This window comes from Amblyomma mixtum, chromosome 3, assembly GCF_055824585.1.
Source record: "Amblyomma mixtum isolate Tamu chromosome 3, ASM5582458v1, whole genome shotgun sequence".
Taxonomy (NCBI): domain Eukaryota; kingdom Metazoa; phylum Arthropoda; class Arachnida; order Ixodida; family Ixodidae; genus Amblyomma; species Amblyomma mixtum.
The window spans coordinates 44,399,224-44,418,410 of record NC_143014.1 but is presented as its reverse complement, the minus strand read 5'-3'; the positions used below and the strand labels follow the sequence as shown (position 1 = coordinate 44,418,410).

Below are 19,187 nucleotides of genomic sequence, written 5' to 3'. Positions count from 1 at the left end.
TTCACGATTTCATCTACCAACATCAAGTTCTTCGCATCCAGGTTTGCTCCACTCTAATCCTGTATCCTGTAGAAAGCAAAGAACAAGAAAGTTCCATGACAGCATATGATTTAAAGCATCAATTTCAGCTTTGAACCAGGTAAACAACATATGAGTGTCTGCTAAACGCAAGTTGACAAAGCTCGATCAGTTTCTTTCCAATCGACCTCCGCTACGCTTGACGTGCTACGTTCACAATGACCACTTCTACAAAAGATTTCTTTCCACTAAAGCACGCAGTGACCACTTGAGGTTTTGAGTGACGAAGCGCTCAAATAATGGAGCACTGCTTCCCGACTTCTATACGCGCACATCTTTTCATTCAAATTTATTAATCACAGTTGTGCAAACAAGGAATAAGTGTTGAGCTGAAGCAGTCTTCTTGCTGAATACCACAGTTTGTTTGTTTTATTGTTTGAGCGAAACCTTTTTATATGAAGTTTTCATTTTTCTGATAGGGAATAGCATTCAATTGTTCCAGCGCAAAGAGAGAGCTGCGAAGATAAGCGAGTCATCTGCTCTCTAACTACACCTTGCAACGAAAGCAGCCTTGGTCAAGGACTTCAAGTTGGCATCTAGAGGCTGCGCTATCTATAGTTACCGAATGTCTGAGAGGAGGCAGCCGCTAACGGCTCGAAGCCAAAACTGAATTATCGAAGGACTAGAATGGAGTTAGACGAAAGACGTAGATGTAAATATACCAAAGTGATATCCATCGTTATTTCTTTCCTTCTCTCTTTCTTTCCTTCTTTCTTTCTTCATTTCCTTCCTTCTTTCTTTCTTTCTTTGCCTCTTCCCGAAGGCTCAAAATTTTCAGTACACCAGCACCTTAATACCTCCTGTATTGTCACCGTTCGTTTTCTTTATTGTTTAATGAGGAAAAAGGCGCTTAGGTCGGGATACGGTTTCCATACCGTTTGTCTGCATCCCTTCTCAGAATTCTACACAGGTATTTCTTTATATTTTCAATGCGGAAAAGCTAACTGCGCGTCGCCTGCATCCCTGGTGCAGGTCATTTGGTACCACAACACACAACCCATCAAGGAGTCTGAGCGGGTACGGCTGCTGTTCCGCGGGGACAAGTGCTCTCTTGTCCTGAACGGCGTCAGCGCCCAGAACGCCGGCACCTACCGATGCTCGGCGGTCAACCCCATGGGCAGCTGCTACACGGAGTGCAACATGCGCGTGCCGCTTTCTGCTCCCGTGTTTTTGGAGCCTCTCCGAGACGTGACCGCGGATGAGGGCGGCCGTGTGGTGCTCACTGCCAAGCTATGGGCGCCCGAGCCACCCTTCGTCCGCTGGTTTAAGGATGGAAGAGAAGTGATCCCAAGCCCAGACTTCCAGGTACATGACACGCGCTGAGTCGAATCACCTGCCAGGTTTTTGAAACAAAAAATAAGCATAAGTATGTGGCGGTGCTTTCATTGCAACTGAGGAGTAATTGTTCTTGGTTATGCTTGATTGTTTTTAATTCCTAATAATTGCAGCCCAGTAGTTGTTTCCTGTTCTGCTTTCATTAGCAGATATTACTTTCCATCGTGATAAAAACGACACTGTTCTTTCGTGTTTTCCTTGTTTTCTGTACTGATTCGAGTAACTGTAGTCGCCTCGAACGCGCATTAATGCAGGTCAGCCACGATCCGGACGGAACTGTGAAGCTACTGATCCCTAAGGCGGCGGCCAGCAACAGCGGCCATTACGAAGTCGAGGCCAGCAACCCCGGCGGTCGCACGCGCACAGGCTGCAGGGTTCACGTTCGTGAAGCTCAGGTAAGCGCTCCTCTCCAGGAGACACCTGGCCAGAGTGTGAACGGCCCCTGTTGTTTTCTCGTCCACGCAGAAGGCGGTCCAGGCGTCCACCCAGCTTGCGGTGTCGAGGACATCGCAGCAGACCGTGTCCGTCTCGAAGAGCGGCTCGGAGCTGCGGCTTGCCCGCTCGCTGCCCTCGGAGCTGGTGGTACAAAGCGGAACCAAGGTGTGCCTCAGCGTGGCCTGTTCGCAACCACCCGGCGGCCAGCTGACCGCCTCGTGGTTCCGGTCGGGCCAGCCCATCGCCGACTCTCCGGACTTCCGGCTCACCCGTTCTCTGGATAACGTGGGTGGCGCATCGCTGTCAGTGTTCAGCCTCACCATCTCGGAGGCCTTTCCCGAAGACTCCGGAGACCTTGAAGTGCGCGTGCAAGGCCCCAGCGGCGTTGTGACGGCGCGCACAAAGCTCGTGGTGCTCGACGACGACGACGACGTCACTGACAGCGTGCAAAGCCGCGACGAGAGCATCCAGCAAGCGCGCGAGGTGAAGGTGTACGAGACGAAGCTGGCTCGACCGGGCCCGGTGGACTCTGCCGGCTTGGCTCTCACGGGAGACCTTCAGCTGCGCGTTACCGAGGTGACGCACGTGAACGAAATGCCGCCGGAGGTCTCGGAAGAGAAGACTACCAAAGTAGTGGACCAAGCTGGCGCCAAAGACAAAGTCACCGAAGAAGTAACTCGCCGAGTGACCAAGAGGGTCACTGAGATTACCAAGACTCAAACTAAAGAGGTGAGGGGTCCCTTGGTCTACAAATGGGAGTTTCGCAAGTAGCAGGCCTTCTAGTTTCTTCCTTAGACTTACTCGGCCGGCACGGAGACTGTCCCGGGAGCTCTTGTCCGCGCTTTCTGGTGGTGCTCTCCGTTGTGTTACCTGTCTGTCTGGCTGTCGCTCGGAACAGAGCGCTCTCCTTCCTTACCCTTGGCCCCTAAGTGTTCGGTGTAGCATGCTCGTCACAGTGTCTTGACCAAAGAAAATAATCTTGACAGTTGTAACGGTGATGTGAAATAAAGCCATGCTTTGTGTTCGATATGTGTTGCATGTTGTCTCCTTCCCAACCGAAACCAAACGTGAGCACCTTGCACACACGTGGCTGTCGCTTCCTTTGCGCCGCACATAGATGGGCCTGCTGCTTGCGGCACACTGTGCGTAAGCTCGATGCACATACAATCGCGGTGTCGGGGCTCGCCCCACTGAGCTTTGCATGGACGCGACGGGGTCCCGTTTCCGTTGCAGCTGAGCACCAGTCGGGCCAGCCGCGCGGCGGGGCCCCTGGGGCGCGTCGAGCCCATCCCGGTGTCCCCGGAGCCCAAATTCGACATCCTGGAGCCCAAGTACGATGTCCCGCTGTTCGGCAGCAGGCCTATCCGCGCGCCGTCGCCACCGCCGCCGGCTCCGCCGGAAGAGAGCCGGCCCTCGCTGTTCGAGCCACTGTCGGTACGCACCAGCTTCTGCCTCGAGACGGGCCAATTCCAGAGTCCGCGATCCATCATTCGCACCAAGACCGCGAGCCCCGTGTGGAGCCCCAAGAAGAAGGCGGTGGTGATCGCCGAGAACCCGGCGACGGGGCAGCGGGTGTCGGCGCCCGTCTTCCTGCAGGTGGGTGCGGCACGCGACCGCGGGGCACGTGTCAACGCCTCCGCTCGCAGGGCCCCGAGGACGTGCTCGCGGCGCAGGGGCAGCCGGCGACGCTGCGCGCGCTCGTCACGGGCTGCCCGGCGCCGCGGCTGCGCTGGTTCAAGGACGGCCAGCCCGTGCACGGGCCCGACCACGTGGTGGGCCAGCCTTCGGGACCGGCCCCGTGGACCGCCTGGCTCACCATCCCCGAGGCGTTTCCCGAGGACTCGGGCGTCTACGTGTGCACGGCGTCCAACCTGGTGGGCAATACGAGCGCCTGCTGCAGGCTCACCGTCTTCGGTCAGTTGCTGTCAAGGGCGGCCTATTCCGGGAGCGCCGCCGACGGGCGCGCCCCGACGCGCAGTCCGACGAAAAAAGGCTTTGACGGCCACGCGACCGGAAACGCGGACACGGGCGCGATGACACGGCGGCCGGATGATGCGACTAATCGCCAATACCGTCGCAGTGACGCCGAAAATACGCCACTTAGTAAACACCGGTCGAAACTCTAGAAACGCCGGCCAGAAAGTGCGGCCACCCCCAGAAATGCGCTTCCAAAAATGGCGGCGGCGTAAGCTTACACCGGGGCAAAAATAGGCGGGAAGGGGGCGCTCTCCGCGTCATTTCCTGTCAGGGGCGCATGCGTCGGGGAACGGGAACGTCCCGCTAGCTAATTCGGGACCAGTGTCTGGAGATGCCTCTCCGGGCTTGACGCTCTCTAGACTCCGACTCGAAACGGTAAGTCCACATCGTGGACCTCCTTAAAGTCTCTCCGGGACCGGCTCGAGGCGACGTCAAACGTGCTGGCCTCGCCTCGCGCGCTGTCCACTGCGCTCGCGGGCGTCCTCCTTTGCGCGGGTGCTCACCGTTCCTTCCACTGCTTGCCTTCCAGAAACCGGGATGGTCGTGCAGCCGCCCCACACGTAAGTCCCGTCTCCTCCTCTTCCTGCGCGCCACTCGCCGTGCTGCTTCGGCTCCAGGTCGCCCTCGTCCGCCTCCCGGGTGCGACCTGCGGCGCGAAAAATCACTGCGAGTCGGCGCGCCCCGGCTTCTCGAAATAGAACGGCCGCACCAGCTGGGAAGTCGGCGCTTGCCTACTGCACCCCGAGGAATACCGCGCGAGTGTGATGGTCGCGGAAAGTGCGTCCCCTCAGTGTGCGCATCTCTACAGTGCCCACTCGATTCGACCGTTTGCTTTCATGTCGCCCCTCCGTAACGATGCCCACTTGCTGCCGCAGCCAACGGACTCCCAGCCGGTGCAGCCATTCTTCTCTCTCGGAAAGTGTGCGGTGGATAACCCAAGTTATGAGCGGCTCAGCTTTTTCCTGGGCGCACATTTTGCGTTTTCTCCGAAAAAAACGCGTGTGCGTAGTTTGCCGCGAACTCGCGGCTGCGGAGAATGCCTGGTGTCTCGTTATGCGCAATTATACTGGCTCATGCTTGATGGGGTGTCAGGAGAGTGGTCATGCCAGTGCTATTCTTTTCCGCTTTCGAGTCGGTGCCAACGCTGCCGCGATGGTGTGCCGCCTGCTGTTACTTGCACCGGGCGACGGCTGTCCGACTGCCGCTTCTAAAAAAAGCCCAATTGCGCAGCTCCGCAGTGCTCTTGCTGTTTTGGTCCGGCTGCGTCATTCCCCAACACCGTCCCCTGCTAGCTCAGCGCAGACGACAGGTCTTCTAGGGGATCCGCCATCTTGTCACTCTAGCCTCTGTTGACACAACCGATAGCAACGTGTGGAGTAAAAAAAAAAAAGGATGTAAAGAAAATACAAACAGCCAAGACGGATGGCGACAGAATTGGGGCAGAATATCATTCTGGGATGGTGCTCTAACCAAAGAACGATGTTTGTTTCTACGCTTCTGCACAACATTGAAGTGGAAAATATCCGTGCTAAAAAATTGCTAGTATTTGTAAGCCCCACTAAATAAACACTGAAAAAGTAAGCGACTGAAATGTAATTACATATAAGTTAACGAACGATTTGCATCGTGTATCGCGAGAAGAAACTGACGTGTTGCATGCGTCGTCAAGTGTTAGTGTCTGTCGTCAAGTGTTAGTCTCTCGAGCAATTCCACGCACACATTCCGTAAATTGCATTCAGAAATACCGTAGTACGACGTTATCGTGCGCATATTACGCATTTGATTTGATTAGATATGTTCCTCGGTACGGAGGGGAACTGTAACTATTTTGTGAGGTTTTCTTTCGGAATGCCTGTCCACTTACACGGCCGACAGCGGGTTCCTTGCGCTCACGATATTAATTAAAGAAATGACGCGATATTAGTGACGCGAAATTAGGAAGTTTGTAACTTTGTGACGAGTGCATAGTTACTTAATGAACGTATCCTGCGCCATAGTTTCTTGCCATATTTTGTGGGCTTTTACTCACGCTGACGGAAATTATTTTTGACGGGTTATTTATGGCGTGATTTTTCTAGTGATTTTGTAGCAGCTGGAGGTTCTATGCATTCACGTGCACCTGCTGCAGTTAATTCATTTTGAAGTAGAGCCGTTCCGCCATTGTCGCCACCTATGTGTCCGCTCTGGCAGCATTTTGGCATTAGGCTACTCCGCGCGTCTTGTGGATGGTACAGGGCCTTACAGTGAAGAAGCAAATTCAGAAGAGCGCACTTACTGCAGTCCAACGCAGTTTCAGGCATTTAGCATATCAGAAGCCTTTCCGCATTATGTTTGGCACTAGGGTGTAACTCCTCCGCGCATAACCGCAAATGGGCTACTGCGAGAGTTTCGCAGTTTCCATGCAATCTACCAAAAAGAGTCTGACGCTGATAATCAGTCAATAGCATCGATTTACCTGATTTTCGGCCGAATGTCGTAGTCCCTGTTTGCTTCTTTTCTGGCATATAACTTATGCTCAGCTTTCGTGGTAAAGCCTAGCCTACAAATATCGTTTTTTTAGCCTTCTTTTTTGTTCTCGATCTATATAGACCTTGGTTTTTTAAATAGGACCGTCGTCTAGTCATTGAAAATATTATTACTGGCCGTAAAAAATGCAGCATTGGCCGCAGGTATTTCCGGCGCACCCACTGAAGTACGAAACAGTGGCTGCTGCCAAAGCCAGCCCGTTCTGGCAAGTGCGCGCGCTCAACGAATAACGGCGTCGTAAGTCTTTCTTCGCTTGCATAAGTAGACGATTCAGTCTGGGTTACTTGGGTGCCCGTTATGCTAAACTGAGAACCACGCAATGATCCATCGCATGTAAGTGATTGTTTGGGGTCCTCACGCGAGTGATCAATCATGAAGCGCATTTTAGATCAGTGAGCTAACGAACGCGGTCCCGCTCGTTAACCTGACGCGACATTATCCGGTTCATCTGACGACAGCTGACTTTTGTCACTTCCTTTTTGGAGTCCAGTTTTGCTTTTTTCTTTCTGTCCTACTTCCTTTCTCTCTTTCTTTCTTCATTTCTCTCGCTCCTTCTTTCTTCCATTCTTTTCTTCTTTCTTCCTTCATTTCTTACTTTCTTTCTTTTTCTCTCTCTCTTTCTTTATTTCCTTTTTTTTCACTCTCTTTCTTCCTTCTTTTCTCTCTCTCTTCCTTTCTTTCTTCGTTTATTTTTCCTTTTTCTTACTTTCCTTCTTTCTTTCTCTCTTTCTTTCTTCACACTTCAAAGGAGGAAAGAGATGCGCAGGAGGATTCACACGCGATAAGTGTGCTAGCTTAATTCCACACTGACACTGGATTCCGCTCTGACTAAGGGCAAACTGATTTTTTAAATAACTGTGTTTGTTCATAACAGGATTTTTTTTTGTCACGTCACTTGTTCAAGTAACTGCATGCAATCAACCGTCGGTCTCCTGCAGTAGTTCCATTGTTTTTTTTTGTTTTGTTTTTTCACGGGACACAATTTCTAATTATTTCCTTACGTGACTTAGAGGATGCCGACTGAACGAACTAGCAATTTCAACGTTCATGCAGCATACGAAATACTATACGAAATACTATTGGCATGGTGTCTTGCACGTTCAGTATACCTGGCCGGCTTTTGTGACTTGTTACTGGGTGAGCGAGACATGGCGTACTTTAGTTCATTCGACAAAGCAAATAAACAATCAAAAAGGAGACTATACACGCGCTGTACACGGCGTCTTCGCTAGTGTCGCTCGGAGCTGGGTGCAAGCGGGCGATTTTGTGCGAATGTCTTCCACCACCAATCACAGGCGTGCTGTCAGAAAGCCACATTTTCGGTAGCTCAGAGGTATCTTGCAAGAGTTACTTCAGATGGAACCAACTGCTTGTTTGGATTATGAAGTGGTTCACACTAGACGACAGTGTTTTTCTGTCACGACACAAATAGTGAAAGTGCAGCGCAAGCGCTGCTTGGGCGTGGGTTGGGCCCGCATTGGCACGTCGCCAGTGTCGCGCACCGTATAGGGACAGGGTTAAGGCGGTGCTCTATACCCTCACTTCGGAGCCTGAACATAGGCGGCGACAGCAAGTACAGGCAGCGTCACTAAGCACAGTTTGAACCGCACTGAACACGCCTCGCCACCGAGGTCTGCCAATGACAGGCCAGGACATTAAAAGTACTGCCACACGCTAAGGTGCGGCACGCGGGCAGGTTGGAGACAATGCGGATGGATGTAGCCCTGCATGAATAAAAAGAGGAAAAGCAAAGTGAATAAAATGCGAGCCGGAAATTTGGCACCCACATGGCGTTTTGATATAGCGACATTGAGAAAGCACGGAAGAAGGGGCGCAGGAGCTCTCATCAAGACGAAGATGATGAAATGAATAAGTTGAAATTAGCGTTACTTCCCGGTACACGCATTGCAGTAGTACGCATCCGACAAGACGGAATGTTGGACCACTTTCAGGGCCTTCGCGCTGCACGAACGCCGGCGCACGCCAGGAAAATGTGGAAATCAGCGCGGTGCTGCACTTGGCACAGCGCTGCGCGGCGGGGAAGCATCTTGTGTCCGCATGCCAAGAGTATACCCCCGGCGAGCGCGGCCGCACTGGCGCAAACGCGGGGTCCCTTCGTGCACTGATCTCTTGGGCTTCATTATATGACGATCATACACCGAAGAGTTCGCGACGCCCACTTGCCATTTGCAGTATGCAAACTCTGTTTCATACGTAAAGCCTGCCACTGGGAGTTACAGGCGCGCAGCAATTCTTTTCTCTCTCTCTCTCTCTCTCTTTTGCAAGGTTGTTAGCGCGGCCGGAAAAAAGCGCGAACTTGGCCTTGGACAGGCAACTTTTCAGAGCATTAGTATCTGGTATCACAAAAATTTCGATGCTAGCCCCGGCGTCTAAATTAATGCATAGTCCTGGAAACAAGAACACTTGTGGTACGTTTATGTAATGTTCTTGCGTTTACGCGGCAGCAGAAGAATTTGTTATACTTGGTTCAAGCAATCCGGGCTTCTTGGCAGGCCATCCTATGAGATTTTTATCTCTGAAAGCGGCCTCTTGGTCCGCGTCGGCTCGCTTCAGTGAGGGCGCAGCGAATTCATGGTTGCTCAAGGAAAAACAGTCCGCATAACCAGAACCAAGGACTAATGTATCACGCATTGCAAAAAGTAAGAGAAAAGCGAAATGATGCAAATAATTTTAAAGTTTTTTAGCGTTTGATAAAACAGCGGTTTTTATTTCAATCACAACTTCTCGAATTACTGGCAAAATTCCATGGTAGAGAAAGGGCAGGTAGATCAGTGAACAAGAGATGGGGAAGCCTTAGGGTGCTGGCTAACGTTTCGACAAGAGGGCTTGTCTTCGGCTGGGCAAAGCATTTATCATTGGCGGGGTTTCAATAGGGTGCCCCTCCGAGGTGGAAGGCCCGGTGACGTGGAGGAGGGTGGTATTTATAATCAATATTTGAGTTCATTCTCGGATACTTATATGAACTGCGGCTAGGACGTCGTTGAGTTTTCATACCGAGTGAAAGCAGGGCATCTGCCATCTGCTGCCATGTAGTGATGGTGTCTGCTTAAATCTGTGAGAACTAGCCCGCCGTTTTTGATTACGTATTGAACAGAAACATCAGGTATTTATTTCTGTTTGTGAATTCATGATTTACATTGATGGCCCTGGCCTGTTTCATGAACCATACAAAGGGCATTCACGTAGGTTTAAGTTTATTGCTGAACTGTATTATTACCTTGGTATAGGAAACAGTTGTTTTCAGAGACAAGATTGTTAAACTTACAAAACTGCAAATCGGAATCTGAATGTCTGTAGTTTCTTGCGGCCTGAGGTTGAAGAAACTAACAGCTTCGGCAGAATTTCTGCACGTACTGGTTTTGTGGTTTTGTGAGCATTTGAGCCTGTTTCGGCAACATTGAGGACTACTCCCCATTGCTATTAAGCTGTTGAATAAAATATGATATCAGCTTGTTTTCACAAAGGTAAGCCCAAATATTTTAATCACTCAGTTAAGTCCTCATACGTTAGGAATATTTTTACACATTTTAGGGCTGCGAAACCTAGGATCCATTGGCTAAATCCTATATGGAGTAAATATGCTTAAAGTTTCTGATTTACTGACAGTGAAAGAAATACTGTAGAGAAAACACTTTGACGCACTGAGGTATAGCGAAATATGCAGTTGTCAGCACCAGAAAAATTGTTTTGAAAAAAAAAAAATGAAGCGCGGTTTTAGCGACACTTGCTCATACAAGGAATTTACCTCTTGCGCAAGACTCTTCTAGAAATATTTGTTTTAGATGCCTTTCCTGAAACTCAAAATATCAACTGTGCTTTGAAAAGGGGCAAGCTGAAACATCAAAACTAAAACAACTGCACGCTTTTTAAAAAGCCAGGAAGACCAACAGAGTCCAAACAACGCTGAGAACCGAGGTTAAAAAAATCTAACTGGCAGAGATGCAGATGCGACTCTTCTATTTAAACATATTGCCTTACGAAGCATAATTAGAGATGTAGTGTTCGATGGTTTCCACTCATTTTCTTCGCTGCGACAATCTTTCGCTTCAACAAGGTTGAAAAGATTAACGAATATATGCCGAGCCTTCAGAGGTTTAAAAATATATGTGTATATTTTCGATATAAAATGTTTATTTCACTTCCCAATTTGGAATAATCCTTTTAGTGGTGGAAATAGTTTTCTTAACACCAACTTTGAGCCTTACAGAATTACATTGTAGTCGATGGGGTCGCATTTCAAGAATGGCTTCCAGAGAAGACTGGCTATTTTTCTCAACGCATACAATTCACAAAAATGAATGTGAATGCGCAACACAGCCCTTGCGCAGGAAAAGTTTAGACAGTCATTAACCTGCGTTAGGAGGCGCAAGTTTACAATAAACTTTTAGAGTTACTGCTCAAAGAAGCAGTGTCCTACACGTAGGACGCTAGGCATGTGTAGGTTAACATCGGCTTTCGCTCCAAGGTTCAGAAATCCTTGCACCCAATACACGACATTAAAGGTAAGGAGGAGTTCAAATCTAGTTTCTTTAACCAATCAGCATCTTGCCTCTGATTAGTAATCTCCTCATGCAGCGCCGCTAATAGGTGAACTTATAGGAAGGAGACATATACCATCGGCTCGACTGTTTGAAGTGGGCGAAAAAATAAAATATATATCTGTCTACAGATATAAACACAGGGTCTGTTCTATCCAGTGTGTCATGCGTGCTTAGTTTATGTTTTCAATAAGTCGGCCGTTAAGAAGTATGCTAGCTAATCGCACTACTCAGTCGCTAACAGGCATTTGGCTATTTACCAAACCTTTCCCTGTTTGCTTTTTTTTCCACAAACAAACTTAGGATTAGTAAGCACGAATTACTACTTCCTCGTGAAATTATTTAGCATTACTAAGTCCCCCTTAAATCCTAGGACGATGCGGTGTTTTCTGATGTTCTGCATAGCTCTCAGCTTCCATGCCCTTGAGAACGCCGAGGGCGTTTTCATAGCCGAGGGGAATCCGGGCGCGCATCTATGCGCCCTCGGCTTCTTTGTGGGGGGTGACAAACGAACCGAGGGCAGAGGGAGCGCGCGGTGGGGAAGAGGGCGACGTTCCAGGGATATTTTTTGCGGCGGAAAGTCTGACCGTCCTTGCGCGGGGCGCGCCAACGGTTTAGGCGGCTTCTGGGATGAGTGCACAGCCCATTCTTTCCAGTGGCCGTGGCGGGTGCGACATTAGTCTAGCGACGAGGGGCTCGCGCGAACGGTGTCAGAACCGCAATCAGAGCGAAGAAGAGAGAGGGGCAGTGCTCAGTGTTAAGTAAAGTCTCCGGAGTCAAAGCAAAATACTCTCGCGCTATGCCAGCCTAAATTTTTTTGTTTCTCAATTTCCCGGCGCGCAACCTGTGGCGCGAGGAGCGGCGCCCGCCTGCGCGCCGGCACCGCCTGCGCGCCGGCCGCAATATGCGCGCGCTCCTTCGGGCGGAGGCGGGCCGGCGTCTGTTTTTGGCGCGGCGCTCCAGATCCGCGGCGGCTTCCCGTCCGCGGGGCTGGCACGCGCCACACGCGCGTCGGGGCGGGTGAAGCTGGAGACGGGGGCCGCGGGTCTAAACTGGTGGCGGCGGCTGGAGCCGGGCCACGGCATGCGGCCGCAGGGCCGCTGTGTTGCATAACGGTGAGGCGGCCGCTTACTGCGCAGCCGACAGGGAGGAAACGGAGACGCGATTGTCGAACTTCGCGGCCCGATTGATCACAGGAGAGCCAAAAGCGAAGCAGTGCCAATTCCCGCCCCTCCCCTCTCCTCCGATAAAGGAGAGAAAGAGTAGAAGGAAACCTGACGGTAACCAGCTGCAGAAAGGCAACTCGGAAAGTCTCGCCAGTACTCGCTGAGCTGATCCATTACGTGTTGGAGCCGTAATCTATCTTTTTTTTTCTTCAGTCAAGTTCATCTTGAAAAGCGCGATATCGCGAGCGTAATGTTAATTCAGCGTAAGTGAATAAAACATTGCGATAGGTTTAGCATGCTCCAGGATGAAGTGTCGTCCTATAATTCCGTCATTTTTGAATTTAACGATCACACACATGGGCTATACAAGATTAAGAGAGCCTATTTTTACAGAGGCCGGGAGTGCACATCTTCTTCCTTTATTTTGAAACTTGCAAGAAACCATTACATGCCGGACCACTCTGAAAGCACGCATTGCATTCATAATTAAGCATAGACCTTCGTCCGTGTCGTTGTGGTTCTCAGTGCATCCGCACAAAAAGCATTCACACATTTTTGCGCGTTTCTAGCTTCATGTCTAGCTATCACCCACGTGTCGCTGATGGAAACGCAGCCTTTATGAAACCAGCCAAGCTTAAGCTGTAGAAATATTCAAGGCCAAAATAACCGAAGAAATGGTTATTAGCACGGGACAGCATAAAACTTAGTCTTCATGAAGTTCTTCGAGCCCTTGGCATTTATTTATGCAAAAAAGACCAGATATGGTGTTTAATTTATTTTTTTATTTTTATTTATTGTTATTGTAAAATTTTAATGAGGGTCATTGCAGACAGTATTGTGAGTATCAATTACGGGTTCATCTCCAATTCCAATAATTTTTGTTCAAGAAAAAACAAATCTTGATATACAGCAGTGAGAAACGTGTGATAAGTTGTATGACCTGATTGCGGTTTATTCGGGGGCAATACTTTTGACCCTTTATGCGGATATGGTTTAGCTGCCCATATGATTACAGCATCTCTTCTCGGACAGCAGAATTTACACTGTGCTGTCAGGCAGATTGTTTCAACGTGGATGAGCCAGTCCTCACTGTCTAGTATTATGACTCTTAGGCCCCTGCAACTGTTTGTACTTAATAAAGCGTTGCCTCCTAATGCTATATACAAACGAAGGAGCGCTCTCCTTGCTCGTAATAGTAAACGCAGATTTCTGCTATCATATTTTCTTGCCTCATCTGAAGCCCAATCAGTGAAGGCACTGATTACTCTAAATCTGATCACTTGTGAGTTACGGAGCAATAAATGAGGCAGTCATCAGTAAAATCTTTCTGCTGCTCTGAAAGTGCAACAACAGCAGAAAAATCTTTAGTGTTTATAGTAAGAACGACAGCGGGTCTAATACTGCAGCCTTTGTGGCAGCTCAGACAACACCTCTTATCTTAAGGACACGATACATAAAAAGTTGCAACTGGGTCTCCAAGAGGTCTTGGGTAATAACTTTTCAATATGACGTCAGGACACAACGAGGCCGTCCCTTCGGTAGCAGTGCCATTCGTTTGATTTCGCAAAATATGCGCAACGTGCGCAAGGAGCAAGTAGGCGGGGGGCGCCGTCTTCTGGAATCTGATATGACCGGTGTTCAGGTCGAGCCGTTTTGGGAACGTGGCGGGATCGCTCCGGCGACAGGAAGGAAACATAATAAAAAAAGTTCGGGGGGTAACCACTGAGTCACACCCGCCACTGCAACAGTATGAGTGACGACGAGCACTTTTTGTCAGCGTGAGTCACGCCTCGTTGGTCTTCTTCTGTCACCACCGTTTCCTGCCTGTCGCAGTGGTCCACGTCGAGCGTATTTCTCCGGCAGCATTCCAAAAAAGAAAAAAAGAGACAAAGAACAAAACTCTCGAGATGTGGGACTGCGCTAGCAATCGGTGTTGCTATAAGTGAAAATTGCGACACGACTTTTTCTCGCGGCGGGTCTCTTAAGCCACGCAGCCGCTAGTGAGGGGGCCACACAGACGGCTGGAGTCGACGAGTCAATGTGGACCTCAGCTACTGGCGAGGCGCCCTGCACGGACCGCGAGATGTGCGACTCTGTTTCTACTCTCGAGGACAGGCAAAGCGGTTGACTAACGCTTTACGTTTCCCGAGTTCTCAGTAGCGCGCTTGACAATCGCGGTCATGAATCAGCGTCATCGGGGCTTCTATCAAATGCATTGATGGAGTTGACAACGGAGTCCCTCACAGTGAACCGGAAAATTTATCCATAGACGGCGTAATTATAATCAATAATTGGTTAAAGGCCTTTTGCTTGTCGCTTATTTTTTGTTTTTGTTAACATAGAGCAACAGCATGTTTGAGAGAGTCACGAAATATTTACAGCACACCATCGATGAAGGCAAAACACATTGCATTGTGCAGTTGTCCCGGGTTGTGATCCAGAAGAAGACTTTGACAATGCACTGAGTTACCGACTGAACATAGCATAGGTGAAGCGACGTTTAATGCTTCCTTGTTGGTCGGAAGCCCAGACGCCTCCCCTGCATTCCGAACCGCTCGTTCATTGAAGGGCCTGCGTTGACTTTGTTCTGTGTCCTCCCGTGCGCAGGTGGGGGCCTCCGAATGCCAGCCCGCCTACGTTCGAGCCAATCACACAAGGCGGCGGGCTGCTGTACGAAGGATCCGATGCAAAGTTCCAAGTCAAAGTGCACGGGAACCCACCCCCCGAGGTGGTGTTCTCGCGGAGGGGCATGCCGCTGCGCAACGACCCCAGGCGCCAGGTGACCTACGACCCGACGACGGGCATCTGCTGCCTACACATCCGCAATCTGACAGCCGAGGATGATGGCGACTACAACTGCGTCGCCGTCAACTGCGCGGGCGAGGCCTCGCTCACGCTCACCATCCGCGGTGAGTGTGCGTCCCCTATGCGCCGGAACCGCGCGGGGGACCCGCTGCCCATCCGTCCGTAATGCTGCACACGCCTGTTGTTCAAGTTCATAACTTGGCGTTAAGAACTGCAGTGGCCTTCGACTTTGTTGTTTCACTTAGCCTTGGAGCAAGGATGAAGACACTTTGGGAGCCGCTAAGGCCCTTCCGTTTTTCTTGCGCGGTTCCACGCAGGCAAACAGCCGCGAATGTTTGTTAAAATGTGCTTATTTCACTTCCCGTTCTCTTTTATTTATTTTCTTACCCGTCATCCTTCTTGTTATACTGCCGTTATCGCCTCCACGCAAAATAGCATGCCTTGCGATTTACACGGTTACTGTGGTCGTTAACGTTTTTGGTTCCCTCTACTTGCAATCCTTAGAAAGCGATGAGAATGCTACTTTTCTGGCACTTAAAAAGATTTCCTTTAATCATTGTTCCACCGGTGACCACAGATAGTGTGAATTATGTATGCAAGGCGATGTGATCGATGTGAACAGTGGTGTGTGCTGAGAGCATAACTACTGTCACCAATGGCGTGCGTCGAGGTCGTCACCGTTTTCTCTAAACATTTAAGAAATATGTAACAGAGCGGAGTTTTCGCCAAAATCACGAAACTGAATGGCAGAGATGTGGCATAGAACAGAAAAGCATTCGTAGGCAACTTGTTTCAGCTAAACGTAGCTTAACTGGCGTGGTAGTGAAATTAAAGTGCCGGTTACTCATAAGCGTTAGTTAATCCCAAGCTGTGTGGTAGTTGATCTTAAGTTAACCCGATCCTAAGCGCCGCTTCCTTTTCGGCTTCGCAGCTGCGGCGGCAGCTGTTATGCGCGGCCAGATGCAACAGATGACGACTGTTCAGAGGACACAAGTCGTCGACTCGAGGACACATGTGCAAGATGGCGTTTCGCCTATTCACGCCCAGCCTATTCACTACTTCGCTGGTCATGACCAGGTAAGACTTGCCTTGCTTCAGACATAACTGGAGAGACAAAAAAGATCTACAAAAGAAGTTTTTTTGCCGGGAGCAAGTAAAATAAAAAAAATAGTGTGCCGTAGCCATTTTTAACAAAACTCGCACAAATGCATACTTAACGCTTGACAAAGAAATTCAGCGCCAAGCTAAATGGCACCGGAAATGCGCGTGACAACTGGTATGACAGCCTTTGTGTTTGTGCATAGGTCCACTAACACACGTTCGTTGCGTTCTGTCACCAATCGCGCAGACTTTCAGAGTGGACACGTTCGAGTACCGGCTCCTACGTGAAGTAGAGTTCCGGCAGTTCCTGATCGGTCGCGAGGCGGCTCCTCAGCCCGCCATTCCGGGAGCGCCCATTAGCGCTCCCCAGATTCAGGCGCGACCACGCAACTCGAAGCTTCTGGAAGGATCTGATGCCACGTTCACAGTGAAGATCGCTTCCAACCCACCAGCACAGGTAATAGCACGGAGGCACCCGCTTTCTGCTTTCAGTCGGCACAGCGGCTGTTCCAAACGTGCAGGTGTACTGGTTCCGAAATGGCGAGCTTCTTCAAGCATCGCAGAGGGTCATCATGGAGCAGCAGGGCTCGACGTACATCCTGCGCGTCCACATGGCTCTGCCGGAAGACGCCGGCTACTACACAGTCCTCGCAGAAAACTCGCAAGGCCGCGTCGCCTGCTCCGCGCACTTGGTGATCGAATCCATGCCTAAGGCGTAAGTGACATCACTTTGACGCTCAGCATTCGCTTTCTCGTGTTGCGGAGTTGAGCTATGCAGCCTGTGGTCGGCGCGAAGGGGTGGTTAACGCTCCTCTCTTGTGCGCAGCGAGGAGCCACGACAGGCAGACTCGTCCAGTTTCGTGATGACAGAAACGTCCCGAACGCTCAAGCCCAGCTTCGTCAAGATACCGCAGGACCAGGAAGTGACCGAAGGCAAGATGGTGCGCTTCGACCTGCGCGTCTCCGGGAGGCCCTTCCCAGACATTACGTGGCTGCGCAACGGACAGCCCGTCAACGACGACGCCACGCACAAGCTGCTCGTCAACGAGGGCGGCCAGCACGCCCTCATGATCACGGCCGCTTCCCGCGAGGACGCCGGCACGTGGACGTGCATCGCCAACAACAAGAGCGGTGAGGTCCGCTTCGAGGTGCACCTCGTGGTGATTGAGAAAGAGCAGGTGGTGGCGCCCAAGTTCGTCGAGCGCTTCCAGTCGCTCAACGTGCGCGAGGGCGAGTCCGTGACCCTCCACTGCCGCGCCGTGGCCACGCCGGCACCGCGCATCACCTGGCAGAAGGACGGCCGCCAGATCCACTCGCAGCCGCCCAACCTCATCATTGGTGAGTGCGCCCCTCTTCCCAGGTGGCTCAACACGAGCCTCATGACGCGAGCTTTGTCTTTGCAGAGACGCAAGACGGTAGCTCCGCCCTGTACGTGAACCGTGCTTCCGTGGCCGACTCCGCGTGGTACCAGTGCACCGCACAAAACCAAGCTGGTTCGACGGCTACGAGGGCGCGGCTGCACGTGATAGGTACGCCGACGACATTGAATCTTTTCACGAAAACGACGTGCGAATAACTATCGACCTAGTTCACCAACAAATAGCGAGTAACATTACGTCTTCCCACGCTGCAGCTGAACCGAAGAAGCACACCGAGCCGTGGGCGCTTCATCTGCCTAAGCCGACCAAGGTTATATCACCCGAGTGAGTACAGGAAGCCGTGCACGCTCTACGCGACCGGTGTGCAAGTTCTTTTTAACGGATCTCTTCATGGCAACGTGCAGAAAATCGCCGCCACGTGAGACCATTTGGCTGCGACATGTGGAGCGCGCCTACCAGCCGGTGCGTGGCCCAGATGACGAGAGGGCGCCCCAGAAGCCGGCCTTCACAACGCACCTTCAGGACCTGATCCTGCACGAAGGCGAGCGTGGACATCTCGACGCTAGGCTGATCCCCATCGGAGACGAAACCATGACCATCGAATGGTTCTGTAACGGACGCCCCATCGAAGCGAGTAAGTTCGATTAATATTGCGACGACATTCGCCGAGGGAATATTCATTCCTTTCGGTCACGTAGTGTATACCACATAGTTCCTTTTTCTCGCACCACTCGATATCTCGCCTGCGATGATAACCGCACATACGCACAAAGATAAGTGTTTACGGCCCTTAATTTGCTGGTTAAGTGACCACGATTACGGAAGTTGAAACCACTTAGTTCCGTACGTTTAGCGCAGCCAGCCGCATGTACGAGTAACAGTCCGCAGTTTTAGGTTTGATGTGTCATTGACATTCTCTCGCATTGCTCAGAAATGTACTCCTCACATTTCAGGCTCACGTGTTATGACCACGTACCGCTTCGGCTACGTGGCGCTGACGCTGCTGCACGTCTATCCTGAAGACTCTGGCGTATACGTCTGTCGTGCAGCCAACGAAGCCGGAGAGGCGACGACCACGGCCACACTTCGATGCACAGGCAAGCTTGAACGAATGGGGCTCGTGGTACCCTAGAGAGCGTTTTTAAAACCTCTGCGTGAAATGACACGGCCCTTTCCTGCTCCCGCAGCTCGGCCGGCAATCGAACGCAAAGCAATCCAGGAGGACAGTATCAGAGCCATCCAGGAACTGGAAGACGCCGAGAAATACTCGCGACAACTGTCCATCGACGAGAACGCCAGCCTCACAAAGCCTGTCTTCATTCGACCGCTGAGCAACAAGGACAACCTTCTCGAAGGTAAACGACATTCTTAGGAGTACAAAGCAGTGCCGGGGGCAGTGTCGCCATAAATGACTTGTCTGTTACACAGAGTTACTGTTACAGTTACTGCGCCACTGGAGATAACTTTTATTGCATTTGAAACGTCTCTTTTGAAACAAGAATTAAATAATTTTGGGTTCCGTTCACTTGCACATTTGCTGCTTTTAATAACGCATTCATGCCGACTTGCTAAAGTGGGATTATTCTGGTGCGTTAGATTACATGCTAGGTTGTCTGAGAATAAATGCCAGAAATCAGTCGCCTGTAGTTGGCGCTTTCATATTAAATTTTATTCAAAAGATGAAACAAAACTTACGGAACACCTACTGCAATAACACTTTTTTTTTGTAATAGCATAGCGAAATGCAATACATTCTGCCTGCAAGTTAAGCTCTAGCAGACATTCTAGATTCTTAAATAAATATTGGTTGCTCTGGCATCGCAAAT

The 19,187-nt window shown here is 50.6% G+C and overlaps 1 protein-coding gene across 5 annotated transcripts in view; it reads left to right on the top strand.

The window, feature by feature from the left end:
* The window catches only part of LOC149349987 (uncharacterized), a 228,811-nt gene that overhangs the window by 40,454 nt on the left and 169,170 nt on the right, over positions 1-19,187 (top strand). For 3 of the 5 annotated variants that reach the window (XM_089578984.1, XM_089578987.1, XM_089578988.1), the window contains 16 exons: positions 1,051-1,383; positions 1,668-1,808; positions 1,879-2,577; positions 3,082-3,444; positions 3,495-3,762; positions 4,355-4,385; positions 14,684-14,985; positions 15,813-15,958; positions 16,230-16,439; positions 16,504-16,697; positions 16,809-17,320; positions 17,386-17,511; positions 17,616-17,685; positions 17,766-17,995; positions 18,315-18,458; positions 18,549-18,716. In XM_089578984.1, coding sequence (XP_089435110.1) covers positions 1,051-1,383; positions 1,668-1,808; positions 1,879-2,577; positions 3,082-3,444; positions 3,495-3,762; positions 4,355-4,385; positions 14,684-14,985; positions 15,813-15,958; positions 16,230-16,439; positions 16,504-16,697; positions 16,809-17,320; positions 17,386-17,511; positions 17,616-17,685; positions 17,766-17,995; positions 18,315-18,458; positions 18,549-18,716 — 3,937 coding nt within the window. Of the gene's footprint in view, positions 1-1,050; positions 1,384-1,667; positions 1,809-1,878; positions 2,578-3,081; positions 3,445-3,494; positions 3,763-4,076; positions 4,201-4,354; positions 4,386-14,099; positions 14,162-14,683; positions 14,986-15,812; positions 15,959-16,229; positions 16,440-16,503; positions 16,698-16,808; positions 17,321-17,385; positions 17,512-17,615; positions 17,686-17,765; positions 17,996-18,314; positions 18,459-18,548; positions 18,717-19,187 lie in introns of those variants that run through there. The other 2 variants (XM_089578986.1, XM_089578985.1) reach the window with 2 other exon arrangements.